Below are 26,167 nucleotides of genomic sequence, written 5' to 3' on the forward strand. Positions count from 1 at the left end.
ATGGATGCAATATAGCTGATAATATATTGATGTATTAACTTTAAAGGTAGCATCTGTTACCCAGTCAGGAAAATTTATCAAATCTTCTAAACCATCTTCTGTCGCAAATATTAGTATTCTATTCTCCTCATTGATGTCAGAATCGAATGCAAGGAACAGTAGGATTCCGGTATCGAATGCAAGAAAACAGTAGGATTCCGGTATCTCGAAATAATTCCTTTGTTGTGGAATTGGTGGTGTATTTTGTGCTTTTTTGTCTCCATCGACGTACATTTCTTCCCATTGATGATAAAGAGAGTATGCGGGCAGTTGAAAACTGGTCTTCACTAACATCAATAAGACTTTTTGCTGGTTCGCATACTGAAATTGAAATAGTTTTTAACTCGGACATAACTTCTTGTGCTCAACAGCTGAGGATCCATGGTTATGTTCATCGTGTCGCGACTGAGTCATTTATATTCTTGCTTTGCAAAATCGCTCTACACATCTCCAGTACGTTTTTGTTTCATCGGCGTTTTTCCTATGATATTGGTAGCTGTAAGTTTCCTCGTGAACAAATATTTCTCCACTAGTGTTAAATTTTCTAAACTTAGCCATGGGTTTCAAATAAGACTTTGAATTATAAAATCCAGGATGTATTAGACGTATACAGTCCGCACTGCTCGAGGTAACTAAAATTGCTAACTTAAATTTCTTTTGCTTTAAAAAACAAGAATATACCTTTGTATTGATGTACAATTATGGTAACTATCTATCTGATGAACGGGCTATAACGAGCAACTGTTGGAAAGTATACTTTTGAAAAAATAAGTGTATTAAAAAAAAAGTAATCTCTAAAACATTTTTTATGACAATAAATTACCAAAGGTACGCATTTGTGCAGGGACGTATTTGTCTAGGGACGTATTTTTCCAGAGACGCATTTGTCTTGGGACACAAATTGGACGCAATTGTCTGGTACGTAGTTGTCCGGGATGCAAATGTCCTGTACGCAACTGTCTGTCCACCGTACATTTATATATAACATGTTCATGTATATTCAGACGGGGGAAAGACCTTCACAGCGGTAAAGGTCTGGGAAGAGAAAATTCTCATTATAGACAATGAGTGTGAAACACACCAAGCTAGGCTATGATATATATGGTTTTTATATAGAAATATCAGACAATAATCCCACCGCAAACAGTAACAGCAATAATCCTAGTTTATAAATGTTAACAAAGGCCAGGTTAGAATAAATGACTAATGTACTTGCGTAACTGCTTACGAATGTATGTATATAAGTAAGTAAATATGTATGTTTACCTAGTTTTATTGTTAGAATTTCTTCCCGGGGGAGAAAGAGACGCTTTCTAACCCAGAACCAATGATCTTTCATTGAAATTTAGACAGCATACACAGAATATGATGCACGAAGGTATGCACACATGTATGCACAAATGCATGTGTGCATGCACACATATACGCGCACATACATACGTTAATGTATACCTGCATATATACACGCACATACATACATATATATATATATATATATAATATATATATATATATATATATATATATATATATATATATATATATATATATATATATATAAGTATGAGAGTGTGTGTGTACGCGCGCGTATGTGTATTTACATATGCAGTTGACTTTGCCTTTTACCCCTTCGGAGGTGAGTGTTCTAATCTCTTGTTGAAGTCAAATGAATAGTTTATAGCATTAATTTAGGAAATAAATGACCTAGTGCCAATAAAAGATATTAATACACTAAAGTCAATATGTAAGGGACAGTTACATAAATGATAGCGCATTCAGTGAAAAGAACTTGTTGTGTATTTTACCTCCCGCACAGGATTTTGTACAAGACGATACTTTCACAGCCCAGTTAAATCTTCGGGAGTTAACCGCTTTTTTCGCTCTGGACTCATGCATTTCCTTAGCCGTTTTAGGTACGATATATTCATAATGTAATCCTGGATTGTGCCCTTGAGCCAGAATCTGCACGAATAAGAAAAGCAAAAGAGAAAATTCATTAAACGCTAAGGTTTCAAACAAATATATACATAATCTTTTTCTTGTTTTGACTGGTATACCACCTTCATGAATTCTTAGTATCGACCCTGGTACTTTATTTAATCGGTTTCTATCTATTGAGTTGTTAGTTACCGTAATGTAAAAGGAAACTATGTAAAACATAACATCGGTTAATAAGGGTTAACATAAACACAGGCATAGAGACACACACGCACACACACACACTCACGCGCCTAGTTTCTGTCTACTAAACTCTGTTTACAAGATATTGGTCAACGCGAGGATGTGTTTTAGTTCATTAGTTTGGCGTAAAAGAAACGGCTGAACCCATACCTAGGCGGGCCTTCAGCAAACGGAGAGTCTGATGCCATTAACGTTCTGGTGAGTCGACGATTTCAAAAAGACAAAAACAGAAAAACAAAAACGTGCAAGGATGAATTTCCAGAGAGCCGGCATTTTGGAAAGAAAAGAGTGGGCATGGCGGTTAGTGAAGTAACTGGAGGTTGATCACAATATGGCGGGGGGGGGGGCTGAGGGAAGGAGAGACTAACGAATGGAGAATGCTTGAGTGGAATTGGCATGAAATTGGACTGCTCTGAGGAGCAATGGCCATTTCAGTATTGGAAGAAAAGACAGAGGGAGAATATGTGTATAGCATCAGCTACGTTTCAGATGTGCAAACCGTCAACGTGTCTCGTTAAGTATATATTTTTTCACTAAGAAAGATCATCCAAGATAGTCAAGTTTAGCATTCGAAGTTATCGCTGGATGCTTGCTCTTGTTTAAGCAAGTCTGAGGTGTGATAATGTTGTCTGAATGTGCTGTGAATGTGAACTTTTGTGCTGAAGTAAACAACATCACAATGACCTCATCGGAGGATGTTTATGAATTCTTTGTTTATGGAGTTTGCGCAGATGCTGCAATGGATGACTTTTGGACATAAACGTTTGGGGAGGAACGAAGGTTTGTATTATCTGACTGGGTGATGGCAGATATGTCGTTTATATATGAGAGGAAGAAGGCATGTAGGTACGAGTGTGCTTCAAAAGATCGAAGTATATCACTTTAGTGAAAGACTGAACAGTTTGGTAAGTAAGGGGTTTCCTCTGGGACGCATTGCTTAAGGGTAAAAGAGGGAATACTGCCAGGACATGAGTGAACTTGATAAATGAATTGTTTAAGGGCTGCCCAAGCAAAATGCAAAATGCGGTTTTGAATACAAACCCTAATTAGAGAAATATGTATTTACAGGGAATGTATCACAAAAGGAACCAAAATCCCAATCTTTGATAATTCTCTCTAATTTTGACACAAGGCCAGACATTTTGAGGGGAGGCAGCCAGTCGATTACTTGACTGGTACTTTTTTATCGACTTCAAAAGAATGAAAGGCAAAGTCGACCTCGGCGTAATTTGAACATTTCAGTCTTTAATAATTTAACATTATTTGAGTGGTACCAATTTTATCGATCCAAGAACAATGAAAGTTAAACTAGCCTCCTCCTCTCCGCTCGGCGGAATTCGAATTTAGAATGTAAAGCAATGCAATCAAATACTTTGGGGCATGTTGTCTTCGTGTTTATGTAAATCATGTTACTCAATAATGGCTTCTAATTTAGGCACATGACCAACAATCCTGAGGCGAGGTTGTGTTAGTTGATAACATCGACCCTAGTATGTGACTGATACGTTAATTTATCGACCTCAGAAGGCAAAATTGATCTTGGCGGGGTTTTGTTTGGCATTTTGTCAGATACTCAAACGATACTGCCAATCCGCCAGAATTTGTGGCAACAGTCTATTTTATCGACTCCTTTACACTGCTGGTTCGGAAGCAGCAGCAGTAGCAGTAGTAGTAGTTGTTGTTGTTTGTAGCGACTTCTAAGATGAGCCCAACGCTCATCTTAGAGGAACATGATTTACATAAGCACGAAGGCAAAATGCCCCAAAGTATTTGATTGCGTCGCTTTACATTCTAAATTTGAATTTCGCCGGGCGGAGAGGAGAAGGCTAGTTTACCTTTCAGATAAATTATAATTACCTCAAGTACAATATCTTCTTCAAGAGGTCCGGCTGCTTCTAAAGTTTCTGGTCTGTTATAAGGACGCCAATAAAGAAAGCGAGTGGAATGTTTTCCTAATGAATAAATACCTGACCATGCTACACGATTGTTTCCATTCAGGTAATACTCTCCAAACACATTACGTATGGCTATATAGTTTGCTGATGTACTCTCCTCTCTCACCTTTATATTTCGTGCATTTTTGGGCAGAACAACAACTGGGAAGTAACCTGTAAAAATAAATAAATTAGTTTTAAAAATGAACATGTGAAGGCGCATGACTTTAAAAATGTACATGTGAAGGCGCATGACTTTGTGGTTAGGGTGTTACACTCACGATTGTGAGATTGTGGTTTCGATTCCTAGACCAGGCGTTGCGTTATGCTCTTGAGCAAAACACTTCATTTCACGTTGCTCTGCGATCATTTCGTTATCTAACATGTGGAATGTCGTGCATCTGTACAGGTAATGTCGGTTTGATGGAGGGAATGAGCTTATATGAATAAAAATCAAACATTTGATCACTATAAACAAATCAACTGTGTGGTGGTTCAGTAAGAAATTACTGAACCCTCATACGTCGTCCAACGATGGGAGAGTCGATGATGTATGTATGTATGTATGTATGTATGTATGTGGCAATATATTTATATACATATATATATATATATGGTTATCTTATATATATATATATTATATATATATATATATATATATATATATATATATATACTCTGAGTTTCACGTTGCCTGCTGCTTTAAATAAAGCATATTACTCTATGCTTTATTTAAAGCAGCAGGCAACGTGAAACTCAGAGTAACAGGTTTTGTTGAATTTTCTGCTGCTTTAAATAAAGTATATATATATATATATATATTATATATATATATATATATATATAATATATATATATATATATATGGCTTCCAACTTAACATGAATGTCTTGTTAGGACACCAAACACCGAATACTGTGTTGTTAGCCTTGCGAGAATATCTCAGGATACATATAAGCACACACATAGATTGTAGCAGGCGAAAATCCTCAGCTATGAGAGCCGGAACACCCATTATCCCGTGATTTCAGTCTACTAACTATTTTCTCACGTCAGAACTAGTGGCACTGTCAACAGTGATCGAGTAGATTAATGATGTCTATAAAAAAAGTTCTAGATTTCCTAATGCAATAAATTGAGCAAAGCAGAATCAGTGGCTAGGAGACCCAAGGAAATGGACCGGACGAAAGGGTCAAACACATAATTTGGAAAACAATTGTATTTTAGACGTCTCTCTAGATATTTGGCCAAATTCTGATTTTGTTCTCAAAATTAACCAACAGAGAGAAACGTTTGTGGCAACAAAATGACAACTCATTTTGCTTGTATGCGCGCGTGTGTGCGTGCGTGTGTGGGTGTTTGTGTGTTTGTGTGAGTGTGAACTTGCTGTAGTGCTGTTTTTGCATGTCAGGACAGTTGAGTGGCGCCCTACAGATTCATTAACGATCTTTTCCTCAAATTTACGACATATAATATCTCTTGCTGGACACTTCCTACGGTCATTTCTGTACTTTCCACAAAGGAGACACCAATTAAAAATGTTTAGGTGGATATCTTCATTATAAATTACAATATTCTTAAGAGCTACATACACTGCTTTGACTTGTGATGCAGCTATTTACAAATCAAGTGTTTATTTATGAGTAGTTTGAGTCTTATACATTTCGATATTATTCTGGAAATAAAAGCATTATCGAAATTATCGTATATAATTCAGACAAAACCACTTCAAGGTCGCATTTCTTACCCAGGACTTTTAAAGGTTGAAAATTTGATTCTGGGATTAGGCTGACTCTTTTCCGCAAGTTACAAACTGATGTTCTACAAACTTCGTTCATTGGTTTCGATTAGATATCCTCTCGGCAATGTATCGAGTCTCCGTAATTACCACAGTACTCGTTAAATTCGAATATTTCACTAGCTACGAAGTGTATGAGGATCTGTTGCCGGTTGAGGCTAACACTACCGGCAAGAAAATCTTCGGAAATACGCAACCAATATTTGAGTTCCAAAGAGGCACATATCGATTGAAAAAGAATGGCATCTTTCATAGAACTCTACTCATACTTAATCCGTTGAATAAACTGTTGTAAAAAGCAACAATAAGAGATTTGTATACCAAATATTTTATTCAACGAATAACGCTTCAGTTGAATATCAGCCGCGCAATCAACATCATTTGATGCATCATATTTTAGAAATCTTAGAATCACTACCCCACTCGTGCTAACGACTGTTACTAAATGGCGGTGCCCCAGCATGGCCACAGCTCGTGAGCTGAAACTGGAATCAATCAATCAATCAATCATGTCTCTATACGTATTACACTCACAAACGTGTATGCGTATAATAGCGGCTATAATGGGGATGATTCAAAAATACACGCGAGCAACAATGAATAAAGAAATAAATCAAAATATAAATCATCTTACCGGACGTCGGTGACTGTGCAGAATAAGTGTCTTGAACAAAATGACAAGTAGAGTTATACCCCTTGCATACTCCACAAATGTCATTTGAGGCATTTGAGTCGATTACTCCATCGCAGCCGACATCCTATAATAAATAACAATGAGTATTATCATTTTAAAAACAGACATAAGACCACCATCTTTGCAGAGAAGGTATGGTCAATTATATATCGAGTAATGTACTAACTGGTCATTATTTTATCCACCAAGCAAAGATTAAAAGCAAGAAACGACCTCGGAAATATTTGAATTTAGAACATAAAGAATACATAACTAACTAATATAGGGCATTTTGCCTTCTGCTTATAACAGTAAAATGAATATAATCATAATGCTCGAGCTCCAGGACCACACACACACACGCATAGAAACACCAAACATTAAATGGCACTTCGAAGAATTGGACACTTTCTGCGTTGCGTACTTTCAATATATTTGAAAATGGTGTGGAAAAATCCCAAACAATACAGACAGCTACCTGTAGCTTGTTGATTGGTGTTAATTGCTTAGAGTATCAACTCCCGTTGATGATCTACCATAACCGCCAACTTTATTCATGATTACACAATGGATGGTAATTAAATAAAGCAGCTTAAATACGTTGCAGTATGTCGTCTTAGAGCGGCAAGCTGGCAAAATCGTTAGTACGCCGGCGAAAATGCTTATCGGCATTTTGTCCGTCTTTATGTTCTGAGTTCAAATACCACCGAGGCCGACTTTGTCTTTCATCCTTTCAGGGTCGATAAAATAAGTACCAGTTCAGCACTGAAGTCGATGTAGTCGATTTAGTGCTTCCCTCTCCAAATTGCTGGCATTGTGCCAAAATTTGAAATCAATATGTAGTCTTGTCGCAATAAAATCTGATTTCGAATTCAGATTGTTTGTGAATTTCTCACATTCCAATATAATGACGATGTATATATATACCAGTAATATAATGAAAGCGATTTTATAGTCAATATGTTCCCTTCATAAGCACTGATATTGTTCATAAAATGTCGAGTACTGTCGAGCATCAAATAAAATCCCAGCTTAGTGGATTTCTAAAAAACTGGGGACACAACTGGACAATACGAGTCCTATATATTTGCTGTAAAAAAAACAATTCTGTAAAGATACCACAGGCATAATCAAGAATGTAAATATTAAATACTAACATTACAGAATACTCTGGTTCTTTCAATGATTTCATTATTGACTATCAATGTCAAAGCAAAAGAGAAGCACTCCACAGACACCTGTACCCTTAACATAGTTCTCCGGGAGATTCAGCGTGACACAGACTGTGACAAGGCTGGCCCTTTGAAATACAGGTACTACTTATTTTTGCCAGCTGAGTGGACTGGAGCAACGTGAAATAAAGTATCTTGCTCAAAGACACAACGTATCGCTGGAAATTGAACTCATGACCTTACGATCGTGAGCCGAATGCCTGAACCACTAAGTCACTGTTATGTTAAAGTAATCAATAAGGATAATACAAATGAAATATTGTTGAGTTGGATACTAACGGGAAATGTGGGTTAAATATTGACATAATATTGGGTTAAAATTTTGGCACAAGACCAGCAATTTTAGGGGAGAGTTAGTCGATTACATTGACCTCTAGTACTCAACTGGTAATTATTTTAGCGACCCTGAAAGGAGGAAAGGTAAAGTCGATTCCGATGGCTTTTGAAATCAGAATGTAAAGACGGAAGAAATGCCGCTAAGCATTTTTCACGGGGTGCTAACGAGTCTACCAGATTGCTGCCTTAAATAATTTTGACATAATACTGGTTTCAAATTTTGGCACAAGGCCAGCAATTTGGGGGGGGAGTAAGTTGATTACATCGACTCCAGTGCTTAACTGGTACCTATTTTATCGTCCCCGAAAGGAGAAAGGCGAAGTCAACTCCGACACCTTTGAAATCAGAACACAAAGTCGAAAGAAATGCCGCTCAGCATGAATTAATATTGTCATAACTGCCTTAAATAATATTGTCATAGTATTACCAGCAGTTCGACCAACTGTGGCTATTTGATGATTATATAAATGCATAATGAGAACTAGCTAGCTTCCATTATGTGATAATAACCAAGTATTGGAATGAATTGTTCTTTCATGAGCCTTGTTGTTCAATACCGATAACGTTTTTGTTGTTTTACATGTAACAGTTGGTTCCTGCATCAATTCCACTGATAACTCATTTCCCAAGAACTATGTGACCAACAAAGTGCATTCTTTTGGCCATCAAAGTTTCAAATGTTCTATTGTATCTGGTCCCTCAGGACGGGACTTCAGTCAGGTGCAGGTTCACTCAAACTGGCGTTGGCATTCATTACCACTGAAGCAACGTGAAATGCTGTGCGTTGCTCAAGGGCTCAATCTTACAACCCAGTCTGATAATCAAGCCGCAATCTAATTATCGTGAGCCTTACACGATAATTACTAAGTTTCGTGTCTTCGTGTTTGCTATTGGTGGAGACAGTTGCGATCAATTTCATTGTTGTTTGTAAGATGGACCACCTGTGAGATTGTTGTCTAAAATGATGCTTCTGTTTGCTTATATATTCTTTTTTAGTAAGAAGATCAATGAATGGAGAAAGAAAGAAAGAGAGAGAAAATAGATAAAGTAGAGAGAAAAATGAGGGAAGGTATGTTACAGAAGAACAAAAAGGAATGGAACAAAAAAAATGAAAGGAGATATAAGAAAACGGAAATGAAAAAAGAAATGTATGAAAGAAACAAAGAAACAGCGAAAGCAGGGAATGAGATATAGAAAGGAATGAAATAATAGGAGGAAGGAAGAAAAAACGTCTACAAGAGTTTGAATTCTTTACAATATTCGTGATGCTTCGTAGATTGACGGTCAATGAAGTGATATTGGGAACATTAATCAACGGTTAATGCAGATATTTTCAACGAAATTCGAAGAAGAATTTCATTATTGTTTGTTGTTTTAGCACACGTTGCCCACCACTACCCCGTCAATGTTCGTATCACAGGGAAATACGAAACTTAAGTAACAAAATACTATATATACACATGATGGATGGTTATATCTGTGTGAGTGGAGTGTAGATGTATGTATGTAATTGTGAGAATGCATTATTATTATTTCTCAAATTTCCTACCAATCTAGAATGAGCCGGTTTCAACCCAGAAACAATGCTTTTACATTAGAACTTTGACCCATCAGATAGACAAGTAACCGTGTATAAGTAGACGTGTGTGTATGTATGTATGTATGTATGTATGTATGTATGTATGTATGTATATATGTATGTATGTATGTATGTATATATGCATGCATGCATGCATGTATGTATGTATGTGTGTGTGTGTGTGTGTGTATGTATGTCATTATTCAGTTTTATTTCAAGAATGCTTAAAAATAAAGAAAACGCCAGTTTCTAACCTCGACCCAAGATTCCTTCAGTGGAGTTTCACCAATATTGACCGAGTATTTTTGCATGGGAATGTGCAGTATTTGGAGTCAGTGCACGTGCATATTGATATGTTTTGTTTTATGCATGTATTTTCATGCATATAGTTGCATGTCGAGACATGCCCCGTATATACTTAAATGATTAACTTAGAAAGTTTTACAGTACCAGCAATGGTATTGAATTAGTTTTCTCCTTCGTATGTATGTATGCATGTATATATGTTTGTGTGCGCGCGCGTGCGTACGATGGGCTTCTATCAGTTTCTGTCTACTAAGTCTACTCTGAAGGTCATTGTAGAATGCACTTGCCCAAGGTGCCACGCAAGGGAAATGAACCCGGAACAAGGTGACTGGGAAGCAAACTTCTTACCACACAGCCACACATGTATATATTATATACATACATACATACATACATGCATGCATACATATTATGTGTGTATCAAAACTTACCTTGCATTTTCCTCGAATGCATACAGCGTTACCCGTATTTTTACATTTCATGCCATCTCCAGCTTGATGCGTTACTGTAAATCTATAGTTGTATGCTACAGCCATGCAGAAAAGTTTGCATGGTTCCTGAGCTGTAAAATAGAGAAATTGAAATGAATGATTCTCGCAAGTCTAGAGTACAAAGGAATTGGATTCAGTATGAATCCAATTCATGGAGCACCAGCATAATCCAGATTTAAAACAAGACCAAGCAACTGGATCAACATACGTACGTACACGCATGAATGGTGGCTGCCCCTCATTATCGAGTATGGCAATTGCACGAAGTTTAATCAATGTTGTTATCGTGCAATGCCTGAGCAAGAAGATATTTTTTAAAGTGAGGAAAGACTGTGCACTGAGTCAGTCCCACTCACTAAGCAACAGCAGCCATAATCCGAAAAGAAGAACAAGTCAACATCATCGGTAACCACTGAGCGCAGGTTTTATGTCGGAGTTATCCCAGTTACCTGAGTTACCTTCTCCTAGAAGGATGCCCTAACAAAGGCTAAGAGTCCTTCACTCCCAATGGTTTAACCGCGCGATCGGGTATTCAGTCCGATTATTTCTATGTCCCCGCGCATGATACAACCTTAAGACATTTATTGGATGGTCGTTGACTCTCAAGAGTTCCTCCGCCCTTTGACGGGTTTTCTTTTTCATCCCGCAGGGTGTCCAATAAACACCTTCCTCACTAAGCAAGCTTGGTGGGGTTGCCGGTTTAGTCGCCGACGACCCGACCATGCAACATATTGTACTGGGTTACATGTTACCAGTAGCACTCGAAAGTGACCTGACATAACATCAATACATACATACATGCATGAATACATACATACATACGTACATATATACGTACATGTGTACGTACATAGATACATACATACGTACGTACCTACGTACATACATACATACATACATACATACATACATACATACATACATGGTGGCTGCCCCCACGTTATCGAGTATGGCCATTGCACGAAGCTTAATCAATGTTGTTATCGTGCAATGCCTGTGCAAGATTTTTTTAAAGTGAGGAAAGGCTGTGCACAGAGTCAATCCAACTCACTAAGCAACAACAGCCATAATCCGAAAAGAAGAACAAGTCAACATCATCGGTAACCACTGAGCCGCAGGTTTTATGTCGGAGTTATCCCAGTTACCTGAGTTACCTTCTCCTAGAAGGATGCCCAAACAAAGGCTAGGAGTCCTTCACTCCCAATGGTTTAACCGCGCGATCGGGTATTCAGTCCGATTATTTTTATGTCCCCGCGCATGATACAGCCATAAGACATTTATTGGATGGCCGTTGGCTCTCAAGAGTTCCTCCGCCCTTTGACGGGTTTTGTTTTTCATCCCGCAGGGTGTCCAATAAACACCCTCCTCACCAAGCAAGCTTGGTGGGGTTGCCGATTTAGTCGCCGACGACCCGACCATGCAACAGGTTGTACTGGGTTACATGTTACCAGTAGCACTCGAAAGTGACCTGACATATACATACATACATACATACATACATACATACATACATACACTGGGATTTTCAGAAAGAGAAATCGCCCAGCTTGTTCGTACACTACAAGTGCAATCTGTGAGTGGAACAGTAAAATATGCAACACTTCTCTCAAGTTCCAAATGTGAATTTGTCAGTGTTAACTACACCCCAAGGATAGAGCCTTGTATCTTTGTTGGAAACTGGATCCCTCCTCAGTGAAAGATTTATAATAATAAAAAAATAGAAGAGACATACATACATGCATACATACATACATACATACATACATACATACATACATACATACATACATACATACATACATACATACATTCATACATACGTATGTACAATGTACGTACACATGCACATGTATAAAAAATAAACTTGTTTGAGTCATTTGACTGCGGCTATGCTGGAGCACCGCCTTGAAGGTTTTTTTAAAGTCGAACAAACTGCCCCAAGGACTTATTTTTTACTTCGAGAATTACATTGTGTCCGTAGAGTTTACACAAAATATGAGAGAAAGAAAATTAAATTCACAGTACGTTTTATCCTGAGCCATTGCGATCGTCTCCACTCATCATGCACAGGTACGTTGCAGATGACGTGTTGTACAAACACTAGTGGTGCTTCGTAGGTGAATTCTCAAAAAGTACTTCGCTTTTTATTTGCTGTTTTGCTTATTTCTGTTTCAATACATTTTGGTAACTGTAGCGTAATATGCATCTCCATAAAAACTATTCCTTATGGAGACGCTTAGAACGCTACAGTTACCAATATGAACCAGAAACGTTAGCACGCCGGGCGAAATGCGTAGCCGTATTTCGTCTGCCGTTACGTTCTGAGTTCAAATTCCGCCGATGTCGACTTTGCCATTCATCCTTTCGGGGTCGATAAATTAAGTACTAGTTGCGTACTGGCGTCGATGTAATTGGCAGGCCCCTTCCCCCAAAAAATTTCGGGCCTTGTGCCTAGAGTAGAAACGAATTTTTGCCTTTACACTGTTTTTAGCATCAATGTGTACACCTGATTCCATAATGCACATTATTGCACCAAACAGTCATTTAATTTCTGTAACATCTTGTTTTTTTAAGTATATCTATGTTTACGTAACTTCTTAATAAATGTTTTGATGCCATATATAACTACTTGTTGTAGATAAATAACAATTTCATTCGGCTCCATACAACTTAAATTTTCGTTGGCTCATCAAACTAATCTAATTTGTCCGGTTCGTAGAACTGAGCCAGTTGAGTTAGGCTCGTTTGAAGAGCCAGCGATGATTTAAGTTCCGCGAAACCAAAATAAACTGTTATTAAATAACATATGCACTACCTACAAAATGTGTTGAGTGCCACTTCTGAGTATCCACTCACTCACTAGTATGAATACACACATACATACATACATACATACATACATACATACATACATACATACATACATACATACATACATGCATGCATACATACATGCATACATACATACAAACATACATACATACATACATACATACATACATACATACATACATACATACATACATACATACATACATACATACATGCATACTCATTGGCACATAAGAGGATTGGTATTCCACAGATACAAGCAGTGTCTAAAAGTTTCTGAGAGAGACGCGGAATGGGACAAATTGGTCTTATTGAATTACAGATAAATAAAATAAACCCATTTAATTGCGCTTCCAGTTTTTGTCAAAACAATTTCACCCATATGGCTTGAGTTGACCCAAGGCTATGTTAGAATATACTTACCCAATGTGCCACACTATTTTGACATTGAAAAACGAATTTCTTAACCCATCAGCTGTGCCTGTGCCATTAGTTTCAACAGTATGCTTTGAGCTTGGACGCATATGTATTATATATTCTTTATAAAATATAAGGGAGGATGGCAGAGTTTGGATTTAGTCACTGGATTGTAACCAAGTTATTTCAGTTCATATATTTCAGAAGGTTGAAATGGACGGAACTAGAATTCCAGAACGTAATGGGATGCAAATAAGTACGACCTAGTATTTCATGTTATGCTTGATCAAATTTTAAGTCTAATGATACTTTCGAATCAGATTATCACTTAGAGAACTACAACTTGACGAACTGATGCAATGCTCACTGAACTGCTAGTAGAATGCGTCATTACTCTAGGTTTTGTTTATATCTGAGAAACTTAACCTTTAACGATACAGTTTCTATACGTCTGCAGCCGTCACTCGCAAGCGAGTTTGATTCGGTAAAACAATTAGCGATGGGTGCTTATATTATTGACCTTCAGAGAGATGTTTTATTGTCCCTTTTTGTATCACCTAGTTGTCCGGATGTTTTGCGTTCTTGTTCCATTTTGTATTATATATATATATATATATATATATATATATATATGGGACTTCCTGTCCCATCTTCCCAAAACAACAGAAACAAATTCAGTTTTACTAAGTTTTGATGTGGTAAGCCTCTACACCAATATTCCACACGATTTAGGAATAAAGGCGATTAAATACTGGTTAGTAAAACATAGAGAAGTGATTCCCAGCAGATTCACAGTGCCATTTATATTAGACACAGTCAAACTTATTCTAGAAAATAACACATTCTTCTTCAATGGAAAGAATTACATCCAAATTAGAGGCACGGCGATGGGAACGAGGTTTGCTCCCGTTTACGCCAACTCTGTAATGGGATACTTAGAACAACAACTCTACCAAGAGGTGGAGGTAAACTATGGCACTGGATTTAGAAAATATATTGAAAAGGCATGGAAGAGATACCTAGACGACTGCTTCATAATCTGGACAGAATCTCTAAATACTCTGGAAGAGTTCAATATCCTCCTGAACAACCTACACCCATCTCTCCAATTTACAAAGGAGATGAGTAGTACCAAATTACCATTCCTGGATATAATGGTAATTAAAAAAGACACCACCATCACCACAGATATATACTATAAACACACAGACACACATCAATACCTAAATTTTAAGTCGTGCCATCCACCACATACAAAACGTAACACCCCATACTGCCTAGCCAGAAGAATTTGTACCATTGTAGAAGATGCAAATATCAGGAACAAACGCTTAATAGAACTAAGAGAATTTTTGCTCAAACAAAAATACCCATCTCTACTTATAGAAAATGGCATACAGCGGGCTATAAAAATACCCATACAACAACTTAGGACAACCCAAGGAAGAGGAAAACAAGAACAAGTCATACCATTCATAGTGACACACAACTCATGTCACCAGAATATCTTCAACATTGCCAAAGCAAACCTACCAATCATTGCCCAAAGTAATGAATTAAAAGACATAATCACGGATCGAGCTATGGTGCTTAGTAAAAGACAGCCTAAAAACTTGAAAACATTACTAACAAAGGCAAAATTTGACCTCAGCAACAAAGACCAAACATTCACGGTATCTAAATGCAATGATAGCCGATGTGGCACATGCCAATTCATACATACCGGTCAATATATAAACACAAAAACCGGGAAAATATTCACAAACGCGAATATGAACTGCAAAAGCAGAAATTTAATTTACTGCATCAAATGCCCAAATTGTGAAGAAATATATGTAGGTCAGACGGGAAACGCACTATTAGAACGCTCACGTGTACACCGGCAACAGATTAGAGACCCAGAGGTCCGTCAGATACCTTTGAGTAACCACCTAGCAACATGTGGCCGGAAAATGTATATAATATTTCCATTCTACAAATTACACAGCCCAAGTGAAATCGAGAGGAGAATCAGAGAAAAGAATTTTATTGATAAATTCGAACCCAAGCTAAATAAGCAATAATAATAATACTTAGAGGTATTACTTCCACTGCTACGACCATGACCACTAACAACAACAACAATACTAAAGGTGATCAAGATGAAGATAGCAGGAAAATTATCTTATTTAGGGTTAAAAGTTCTATTGCCACCACCATCACCACTAGCAACAATAATTAAGGTGCTGACAATGATGATGATGACAACTGAAATATAAAAATATAAAAATCTCTGACAAAGGATATTTACAACATTTCTAAAAATAACCCAACAATTGCTGCTTCGGCCAGGGTCAAGATACAGGACTCTTGACATGTCCAACAAAGCGTGATGCCTAAACCAATCAGCTCAACCAACCAATCAGCTTAAGTAATTGAGTGATACTACACACTGATTGGTCAGAATACAGTTTGCAAAACCCAGCACTCTGGAGCCTACCCAGCTGTATTTATAGCACAGAATCAATCGTCTTGCTACAGTCAAAAATTGTGAAGCATGACTGTCAACACTACTACATGAACCCGAAGATTGCAGAATTCAATGCATGAAAGTACTAGTTCAATCAGAATGAACATTTAACATTCTACTATTTCATTTTATTTTATTCAATTATAATATATTATCTTATAATATATCATTATAAGATTGTAAATAAAACGTGAAAATCAGACAAGGTTGGAATTCTTTTTATTAATATATTCTTCTATACACAATCACTCACACCCATATATATATCTATCTATATATATATACATATATATATATATATATATATATATATATATGTATAGCGGCGTACGTACACTTTGTTCGTATGTAAGTATACATACAAGCATATATACATACACATGCACGAATAATTAATGGTGACCATTAACAAACGTTTAAGTTTCAGGGAAAGATAGGGTTTTCAGCGAACGCTCACTTTAGAAATACAATCTGTAAGCGGAACAGTAAACATATGCCAGTCTTTTCTAAAGTTTCATTGGTACCATTTATGTTTGTTTTCACTTAAATTCCAGCGATGGAGCTTTGTTTCTTTGTCAGAAATCAACTCCTTTCTTATAGAAAGAATCCAAGTAGGAAGCCAAACGAAAGAAGTATATATGAATTCGCACATACGCCAATATATATGTTACGAGAAACCTATATACGCTTGAATGTCGGCGTATGTCTACACATATCATTTTATGTGTCAGCTTTTATCATTTACTCGTTTCAGTCATTTGAACTGCGGCAATACTGGGGCACGCCTTGCAGAGTTTAGTCGAAAAAATATACTCCAGAACTTATTTTTGAAGTCTGGCACTAAATCTATTGGTCCCTCTTTTGCCCAGTAGCTATGTTACGGGGATATAAAAAAAATAGCACCCGTTGCCAAACACAAACACATATATATGCATATGTACATACATACACACAGACACACATATACACACAACACACGCCACGATATCGGCATATTTCTTGAGAAAAAAACGGTCATGTTGATATACTTCTCATGTACTCACTCTATCTTACTTTCTCTCACTCTGTAAATGTATGTACGTGTATGTGTGTGTGTGTGTGTGTGTGTGTGTGTGTGTGTGTGCGTGCGCGTGCGCGTGTGTGTGTGCATTCGTATGTATTCGAAACGGATACAGACACGGCCGAATAATTTACAAGTTCACTTCGCAAGCATAACGTCTAGGATGTCCCCCACTGCGTGGCGTCGTGGGGTTTGTTTCTGTTAGCATAGTCTTGAGTTAACAAAGCTCTGCGAGTGATTTTCACTACACAGAAGTAGTCTGGAGACTTCTGTGCTGGACTATGTTTGTTGTAATGCAAATGTTAGGCTTTGGCATATATTGTGTCAAGCTGAACGTGTCTGAGAATCACCTGTATATTCATTAACCAGCCACTTACATACTAATTGAATAGATAGATTGGTGTATTTGAGTGAAAAATTGTAATATTCGTTGCTGAAATCAACGGAAATGCACACATTTTATCCTGTATTGAAGACACACCATCGGGTCTTCAATATAATGTTTGAAAATAAAGCTGTTTTACAGTCTACTTGCATGTATGTGTGTGTGTGTGTGTGTGTACACACACGTAAACACACACCACACACACAGACACACACCCATAAACACGCAGACACGCATATATATATATATATATATGTGTGTGTGTGTGTGTGTGTGTATGTGTGTGTGTGTGTGTGTGTGTGTGTGTATGTATGTATGTATGAGCTCGTGTTTGTGCTTTTGTCTGTGTTTAGCGAATGCCATGTACAGGGGAGAAAGAGAGAAGAGTGGTATGTTTTTACAGAAGAAAATTTAATATATCTGCACTTCCTTTTGCTCAGCTTATATAACAACACCCTTCCTTTTGGAAATACCATTCTAGAAATGTTTTCTCGGTCGGGCAATGACGTGTCGAGAGTAAGAAAAGAAAAAAAAACATGTCTTTTCAAAAAGGATAATGTTCTTAAAATATATTTCAATGTGTAGTGTTTATAAATTTATATTATGTAATGGTGGTGAAATGGTAGAATCAGTAGAGCTTATCACAAAATGCCTTGGGATATTTAGTTACATTGAATTACGTTTTGAATGAAAATTTGCCGAGGATCGTCGACTTACTTTTTATCCTTCAGGAGTCGTACACTACTTATAGCAATTTGCGACAATTCTGAGAAGTAACTTCAAAACACGTGCGCACGTATACAAAAGCAGAGAGAGTAAAAGAGGGGAGGAGAGAGAGAGAGAGAGAGAGTCTCATGCAAAATATGGTTGAGAACCACTGCTCTCTTCCGCCACGGAACCTGCTAGAAACAGCAGCCAAATTACAATTAACAGTATTATAAATGGACATGACACAGTAGATATTGCCAGTCTTGGAAAAAAATATCTCTAAATAAAGGTAGAATACAGATGGTCATATCTGGGAAGTCTCTGATCAAAAGTCTACTTTATCAGGGCCGACTTGGGGATAAGCAACACAACACCAACAGGACAAAAAATTAAGCTTGAAATTTGTACTATTTATTAATTTTCTGTACTAGATATGTATAGGTCCTCCGTTGCCTTCCACAATGAGTGTCCCAGTCGCATCAGCTAAAATACCTACTCATAGTATTGGCACATAAGAGGATTGGTATTCCACAGATACAAGCAGTGTCTAAAAGTTTCTGAGAGAGACGCGGAATGGGACAAATTGGTCTTATTGAATTACAGATAAATAAAATAAACCCATTTAATTGCGCTTCCAGTCTTTGTCAAAACAATTTCACCCATATGGCTTGAGTTGACCCAAGGCTATGTTAGAATATACTTACCCAATGTGCCACACTATTTTGACATTGAAAAACGAATTTCTTAACCCATCAGCTGTGCCTGTGCCATTAGTTTCAACAGTATGCTTTGAGCTTGGACGCATATGTATTATATATTCTTTATAAAATATAAGGGAGGATGGCAGAGTTTGGATTTAGTCACTGGATTGTAACCAAGTTATTTCAGTTCATATATTTCAGAAGGTTGAAATGGACGGAACTAGAATTCCAGAACGTAATGGGATGCAAATAAGTACGACCTAGTATTTCATGTTATGCTTGATCAAATTTTAAGTCTAATGATACTTTCGAATCAGATTATCACTTAGAGAACTACAACTTGACGAACTGATGCAATGCTCACTGAACTGCTAGTAGAATGCGTCATTACTCTAGGTTTTGTTTATATCTGAGAAACTTAACCTTTAACGATACAGTTTCTATACGTCTGCAGCCGTCACTCGCAAGCGAGTTTGATTCGGTAAAACAATTAGCGATGGGTGCTTAAATTATTAACTTTCAGAGAGATGCAAGGCAACTTTAACGTTAGTGGAACTTGAACACAGAACGGTAAACAGGCATTTTTATCCGACGCTTGAAAGATTCTAGCAGTTTGCCGCCTTGTCTATGTAGATAATAATGGCTTTTGAGCTTGTCAATGTATTAAAGAATGGATAATATTATTTATAGCCACAATCATAAGAATGTCAAAGATTCTTGTGCAAAAATTTAACATAGAAATGCTATTTGTTATCAGCGTTGTTGACTGTAGATCAAGCCAGAGTATAGAGAACTATGATAAGAGTCGTTGTAGTCGTTACTATCTTGCATTTTGTCTATCTAGAACTACCTTATTCACTCTAATTCCTTTTTAAAGACAAGAACATGTAATTAAGTGATATTTGACTATTGTTTCTAGTGGGTCGACCAGCAGCATAGACGTACCTTCGTTGATTCGAAATATTTTTTATTACCTCCGCCAACGAAGGAGGTTATGTTTTCATTGGCGTTGGTTTGTCCGTCTGTCCATCTGTGTGTAAAATAACTCAAAATGTTGTGAACAGTATTTGATGAAACTTGCAGAAAACGTTGGTAATGACACAAGGAACAGATGATGAAAGTTTGGTAGTGATCCGGGAATTTTATGGATTCGTGAAGGATTTTTCATTTGTTATATTTACTTTACATGAAATATTACAATGTTACGTTCTTTGATTATCTCCCTTGAAAACACGTTCATCTTTTGCACGTAACCTATGGTGGCGTTGCTGTCTCCAAAGTTTATTTTCGTTTCTCTATTAGTAATTTTACTCGCTTATCTATCTTAAAATGAGCTGCTTGGCGGAGGTCTGCGGAGGACGACAGGACAAGCCTTGACTGTTGGGATCTATTCAAAAAGCTCAGGCTTTGCTCCCTCCACCGCCGCTGTGGGCTCTATATCTGTATGATGAGGAAAATATTCCATCAACATTGCCCATCTTTAAGATTCGTCCGAGGCTTGGCCCCCGTGCCATCCGTCCAGTACAGAAATGTTTGCGTCGTATCACAACACTATGACAGAACTATTTCACCTCAATTGGCTCTGCTCTCTTCAGTGTGACCTACTTCAGTGAGAGATCAATAAATTGAGGACAACCCTATATCTGAAAGCTCACAGTCGAAAATTACATTTTTTTTATCTGTATATAAAGTATCTAAAGAATTTTCGATGAAAAACTAACACTATCTTGATCTCTAATTACCTTATACAGGGCTCAAAATTAAAATTTAATAAAACTCTTGATAATAGCACAAGTCGAAGTTAAGTGCTCTGAGTTAGCCATTGTTAAGTTTCCTGGTCATGGAAACAGGGAGGTGAAATGATATAACTACTATATATTCTAACAGTAGCTAAATAGCCTCGTGACTTTTGATAAATATAGAGCAACAGCATATTAATAAAGATAAGATAGATGTAAAGAACATTATATTCAACTTACGGTTGTACATTTTCCGTTGTGGTTCCCAATCAAGGAACCAGCCATTGACAGAACGTTTGTTGAAAGTCTTGCATTCGGCTTCATAATCATTCTCTTGCCCCAGTGGACATTTCTGATGAAAGATGCAAAGAGGAAAAAATGTTAACGTAATACCTAGTGATGCAAACATACTCGCTTATAATCATTTTAAAATATCTACTCATATTGAAAAATATCTATTAAACACTTATTATGGTTTGTGGATACCGTAGAGATAAGCATCTGGTGAAGTAATATCAGATATTTGTTCTGGATTCCATTTGAAGTTATTTTCTTCTTTTTAATGCCATTTATCATGCTTTGGCATAATGAGGGCATAAATAAAAAAATATATACAAGTTACAGTGAGAAAAATTACCTACTTATCCGTTGTAAATTGAGTGAAGCTTCGAAAATATATAAACCTCAGAATCCTCAAAGTCACTACAAAGCAAGCCTCCACAAATTCTTATGATCCCTCATACGGACCTCAAATTTAAAACCCATTGTTAAAGCCAGAAGACACTTCAAACCCAGTCAGTCTCGTATAACTCTTTAGAGAACACAAGTAACACCCAAAGTAAAATAAAAATTTACACCTATTAGACGATGATGCTATTACACATGCTAAAATCCTTGATAGAAGCAAACTTCTGTCTCATAGAATGGCTGTTTCTTTTCTGTGCCTCATATGTAGCTACTGTAATGACATATATTTATGTACGTGATTTCTCCTCCGATGCCTACTAGTTCTGCTTGACTTACCGTACCTCACTTAAAAGAAATCTGTACTAAGCATTTCTCCCAGTCATTCGTCTCCAAGGCAATACTTTTTAGAATTTCCTCCCCACCTGCATCTTTCAACAGATATCGATCTGCGGCGGATATTCAAACTCATCTGCATCGATCTCACCATTATATGAAAGAACCTGCAAAAGTAATGAGCACTGGCCTCCCTCTGCCCCACCGATTGGCTTAGAGACAGAAACGACACCGACCTTTTATTTTTGACAGTTTATGGACATTTTAGTATTTTTTGGCTTTAATCAGCCGATCAGCGTTCATTTCTGTCATGGGTTTTAGTATGTGTAATCGTCTAATAAATGTGAATTTTATTTCAATCTAGGCGTACTTGTATTTTCAAAAGAGTTATTCGAGACTGACCAGGGTTTAAGTATTTTCTGGCTTATACATATTACATAGAAGCAAATATAGCAGTTTATATAAATTGACTATGTGGGTGTAAGTCTTTCAAACTTACCTTCTTATTGCAGATCATTGATATGTTAGCAATTCCTTCGCAGGGCCGCCCTCCATACTGAGCGCTATAAAAAAATAAAAGTATTTAAATTATTAAAAGAATACGAAATAAGCGCGGATTCTATTCTGTCTTCTATTTTAGGAACAAGGACAAAACTCAAAATGTTAGTTGTATTTACATGAAAGATTGATTCTTAACTCAGAAATTCGAATTAAGTCCTTAAACTATTAACTTTTTCTTGAGAATGTTACGAACTTTTAAAATGAGGTCATTATAAAATAATAAATCCAGTAACTAAGTGTACGTGTGATATAAAGCACACCCAGTTTCCGATTACAAATTTAGGGCTTGACCAATGTCATTGGTTGGTGAATCACTACGTCAAGATTATGTTTTCAACTCAGATTTTAAAATGTATTAAGAGTTACAAAATACTTACTTTGTAATGTCTGAAATACTGAACCACAGGATAAACGATTCTAGTCATCGACATCATGACAGAATCAGTAATTAACGGTGCATTTCTCAACTAAATCAGAGTAGACGCATATATAAAATACAAGCTACGCTGTAATTGGATATATAATTGAAACAACACAATAAGAACAATTTTATTAACCTCTATTGACAGTGGCATCAAAATTACATTCGTTAAAGCTATCTGGTAGGTGACATATAGTCGGGAAGGAGAGTCTGAAAAAATGCATTATTGCTTGGTAGTAGTAGTAGTGGTGGGCAGGTGCACCGTAGCTCATTCCACGTTCAGCTTGCATAAACCTCCACCAACCGATAAGATGTTTTGCTCGACTGTAAGTGATTTCAAAGTGATTGTAAATATTTCACTCAATGTACTAGATGAGCAAAGTAATTGTTAGGAACCAGATTTGTAATTAGAGTGACAGTTGAGCTGTCATACTATCAGCAATTCAACCCATAGTCGGGGCACGACTCCCACTAGGTTCAGTCCATCAAATATTAAGTAGGCACTATAGGGATTTTATTAGATTATAGTGTTGAGATCATATCTTAATGTAGTTTATACACACACACACATACACACTATCTGTCTGTCTGTCTGTCTCTCTGTCTGTCTGTCTGTCTCTCTGTCTGTCTGTCTGTCTCTCTCTCTCTCTCTCTCTCTCTCTTACACATTCACACCACATACACACATATTCTGCTTGTTTCACGTACGCATGCACACTTGCATTCGTGTATTTTTGTCTTTGTATGTAAGGTGCATTATTTTATTCAGCTCAATTCAGCTTTCAAATACAAATTACATGCTATAATACTTCCGTTACTTTGTGAAGAGCCAGTCTTCCACTTTAAGAAAGTAAGACTCTTAATAAGCAACTTGTTTTCATAGTATCCAGCTTGAAACAATGCAACAATTAGGAGAATTATTCGTATGTGTGTGTATGCACGCGTGTGTTTATCATACATTTGGAAATCAAAGATAAATGTAATATCATTTGATATGTTCAATTTTATAATTTCATAAATCCCAATTTGATTCATGGGCGGATCTTTTCTGTTTGGCGGCACCTGAAGAAATTTCAGAGTTTAGTGAAAATTTTAAAATTTGGTGTATTGATGTAAATTTCTATACTGAATCTCAGGAGATATTTAACTTTTTCCAGAAATTAAAAAGAAAAAGTTATGGAGGTCTAAAGTTTGATCATTTTTGCCCTGTCAGAAAACAGGATTTGGAAGCTATTATTTAGCGCGTGACTGCATAAGATGTCAACATTCTGAAAATAGCATGTATTTTAACATGAAACTCTAAATAAATCAAATTCTACTATACGCACGACATATAACCGCTTTTTTAATTTTTGGAATTGTCATAAAACTTTTGCGAATTTGTATTCTACATGTGGGAATTCATACGATCATGCAACCCCCTGCCCTACTAAAAAGCAAACCCTGGGGATTCGTGATTCAAGGCCTATTTAGCTGTTATTTTTAGCACATCTCACCACCAACGTACAAGCAACAGATGGACACAAGAACACAACGTCAACGCACGTGGTTTCACGTAGAATATATTTGTCAACCCATGTACTTTCTCGCAGACAAATAAGTTCTCACGTTTGGCTTGTTACTATGGAAATAGGCATGAATGTGTCGGTGGCTTACGATTGGCTAAAATTGCCCAAAATTTGAAAACTTCAAATGCTATTAACTTTTTATTTATTGATTAATGACGAAATGAATTTCATGTCAATGGTTAGCTTAAAACGCTACATCATTACACTAAATATGAAACCAATTGAAACACAAATTGAAGAAACTGAAAAGTGGCAACCAAACATACTCGACCGCAACAACGTCTGATACCGACTTAGAACTATCTAACTTGCTGTAAACGTCTTTTCTTTTTCGTTGGTAGTAACGAAAATACACATAGTTTGCTAAAATAAAAATAATTTTTGATTTAAAACATCAGCGGAATTTGTGTTCTTTTCATCGACATCAACTCAACCAAATCATCACACTGGTAACACACAAATATATCTTATCGTTATAGTACAGTTACAATATGAGGAACAAAGTGTAGAATTGAATTTGAGGCAATAGAATAACAGAGAATGCTAGATAAGGTTTCAAAGAACCATCAATGGGCTGGTTTATCGTCACTATCTCGAACTGGAGCTTATAACGTATAATAATATCATTTATGTCCATGTAAACCTATTAGTTTAGTTCTGAAGATAAACATGTATGAGAATTCAGCTTAATGACAGCACGTGATAAGGAATTAATCTATTTTAAGTCACGTTCAATTCTTGAAGTAGATGAATTCCTTATCACGTAACTCCAAGTTCCATAGACACAGTATAATATTTCAGTTAGGTACACAGTGATATAAAACGTGAGTGACAGGACGGTAACGGATATAACTGATTCTTCAAGCATAGTATTTGGAGTGACCTGTAAATATGAGCGTTGATCTCGAGAGACTTAGATTAATAGAACGAGAAAGAAGTGTTACAACACTATGTTGAAGGAAATGAGGAAAGTTATGTTAGGGCTTCTTCATTTTTAACATGGTGTTCTATTCGGTATAGATATAGGTGCATCATTAATGTGAAATTAAGACAATAGAAACTGCGATAGAAGCAATGAAATGAAGAATTGTGTTTGATATTTCACCACTTTAAGGAAATGTTTGTATCTATGAATGAAAATATGCTGTACTACTTAGTATATACGTGTACATATAAACATGCTTAGACATGAAAAATACAAACGTTTGGGATCTTTGTGGTTATCGTCACTGTCTACAATTTTGAAGTTCTGTTAGCATAAGCAAAGAAGCACCACGTGTTCCATTGCTGATTGCGAAGAACTCTGTTTCTATAGTAACCAAAGATGCTGCGCATGCGCACAAGGAGTGTAAACAAGGACTGTGTACGACACAAAGTTCTTCCAGGAACCACTATCTTTAGTGACCAGTGGCGAGCTTATAATCATATCTCAGAAATCGATGGCTATGATTTCAAACATAAAACTGAATCATAGCATTGAATTTATAAACTCAAAAGAAGGGACTCACTCAACAAATTGGGAGTACATGGGCGTCTTTAAAGAGTGAAAACAAAGGCCGATATGGGACACACCGTTCCATGGTTGACTTATATCTTTACAAATTTATGTGGAGAAGGAGATATGAGAAAGATAATTTACTTTATAATATCCTAGAGTGTATTGCAAAGTTTCGTTCT

At 36.7% G+C, this 26,167-nt stretch overlaps 1 protein-coding gene across 1 annotated transcript in view; it reads right to left on the reverse strand.

The window, feature by feature from the left end:
• Nucleotides 1-26,167, reverse strand: part of LOC115213637 (A disintegrin and metalloproteinase with thrombospondin motifs 16) — a 408,361-nt gene that overhangs the window by 29,829 nt on the left and 352,365 nt on the right. The window contains exons 13-18 of the mRNA XM_029782588.2: nt 22,440-22,503; nt 21,161-21,272; nt 10,510-10,640; nt 6,587-6,710; nt 4,078-4,328; nt 1,845-2,001 (exon numbers count right to left, since the gene is read on the reverse strand). Of these exons, the coding sequence (XP_029638448.1) occupies nt 1,845-2,001; nt 4,078-4,328; nt 6,587-6,710; nt 10,510-10,640; nt 21,161-21,272; nt 22,440-22,503 (839 nt within the window). The remainder of the gene's footprint in view (nt 1-1,844; nt 2,002-4,077; nt 4,329-6,586; nt 6,711-10,509; nt 10,641-21,160; nt 21,273-22,439; nt 22,504-26,167) is intronic.

The sequence above is a fragment of the Octopus sinensis genome, linkage group LG1, assembly GCF_006345805.1.
Source record: "Octopus sinensis linkage group LG1, ASM634580v1, whole genome shotgun sequence".
NCBI lineage: Eukaryota > Metazoa > Mollusca > Cephalopoda > Octopoda > Octopodidae > Octopus > Octopus sinensis.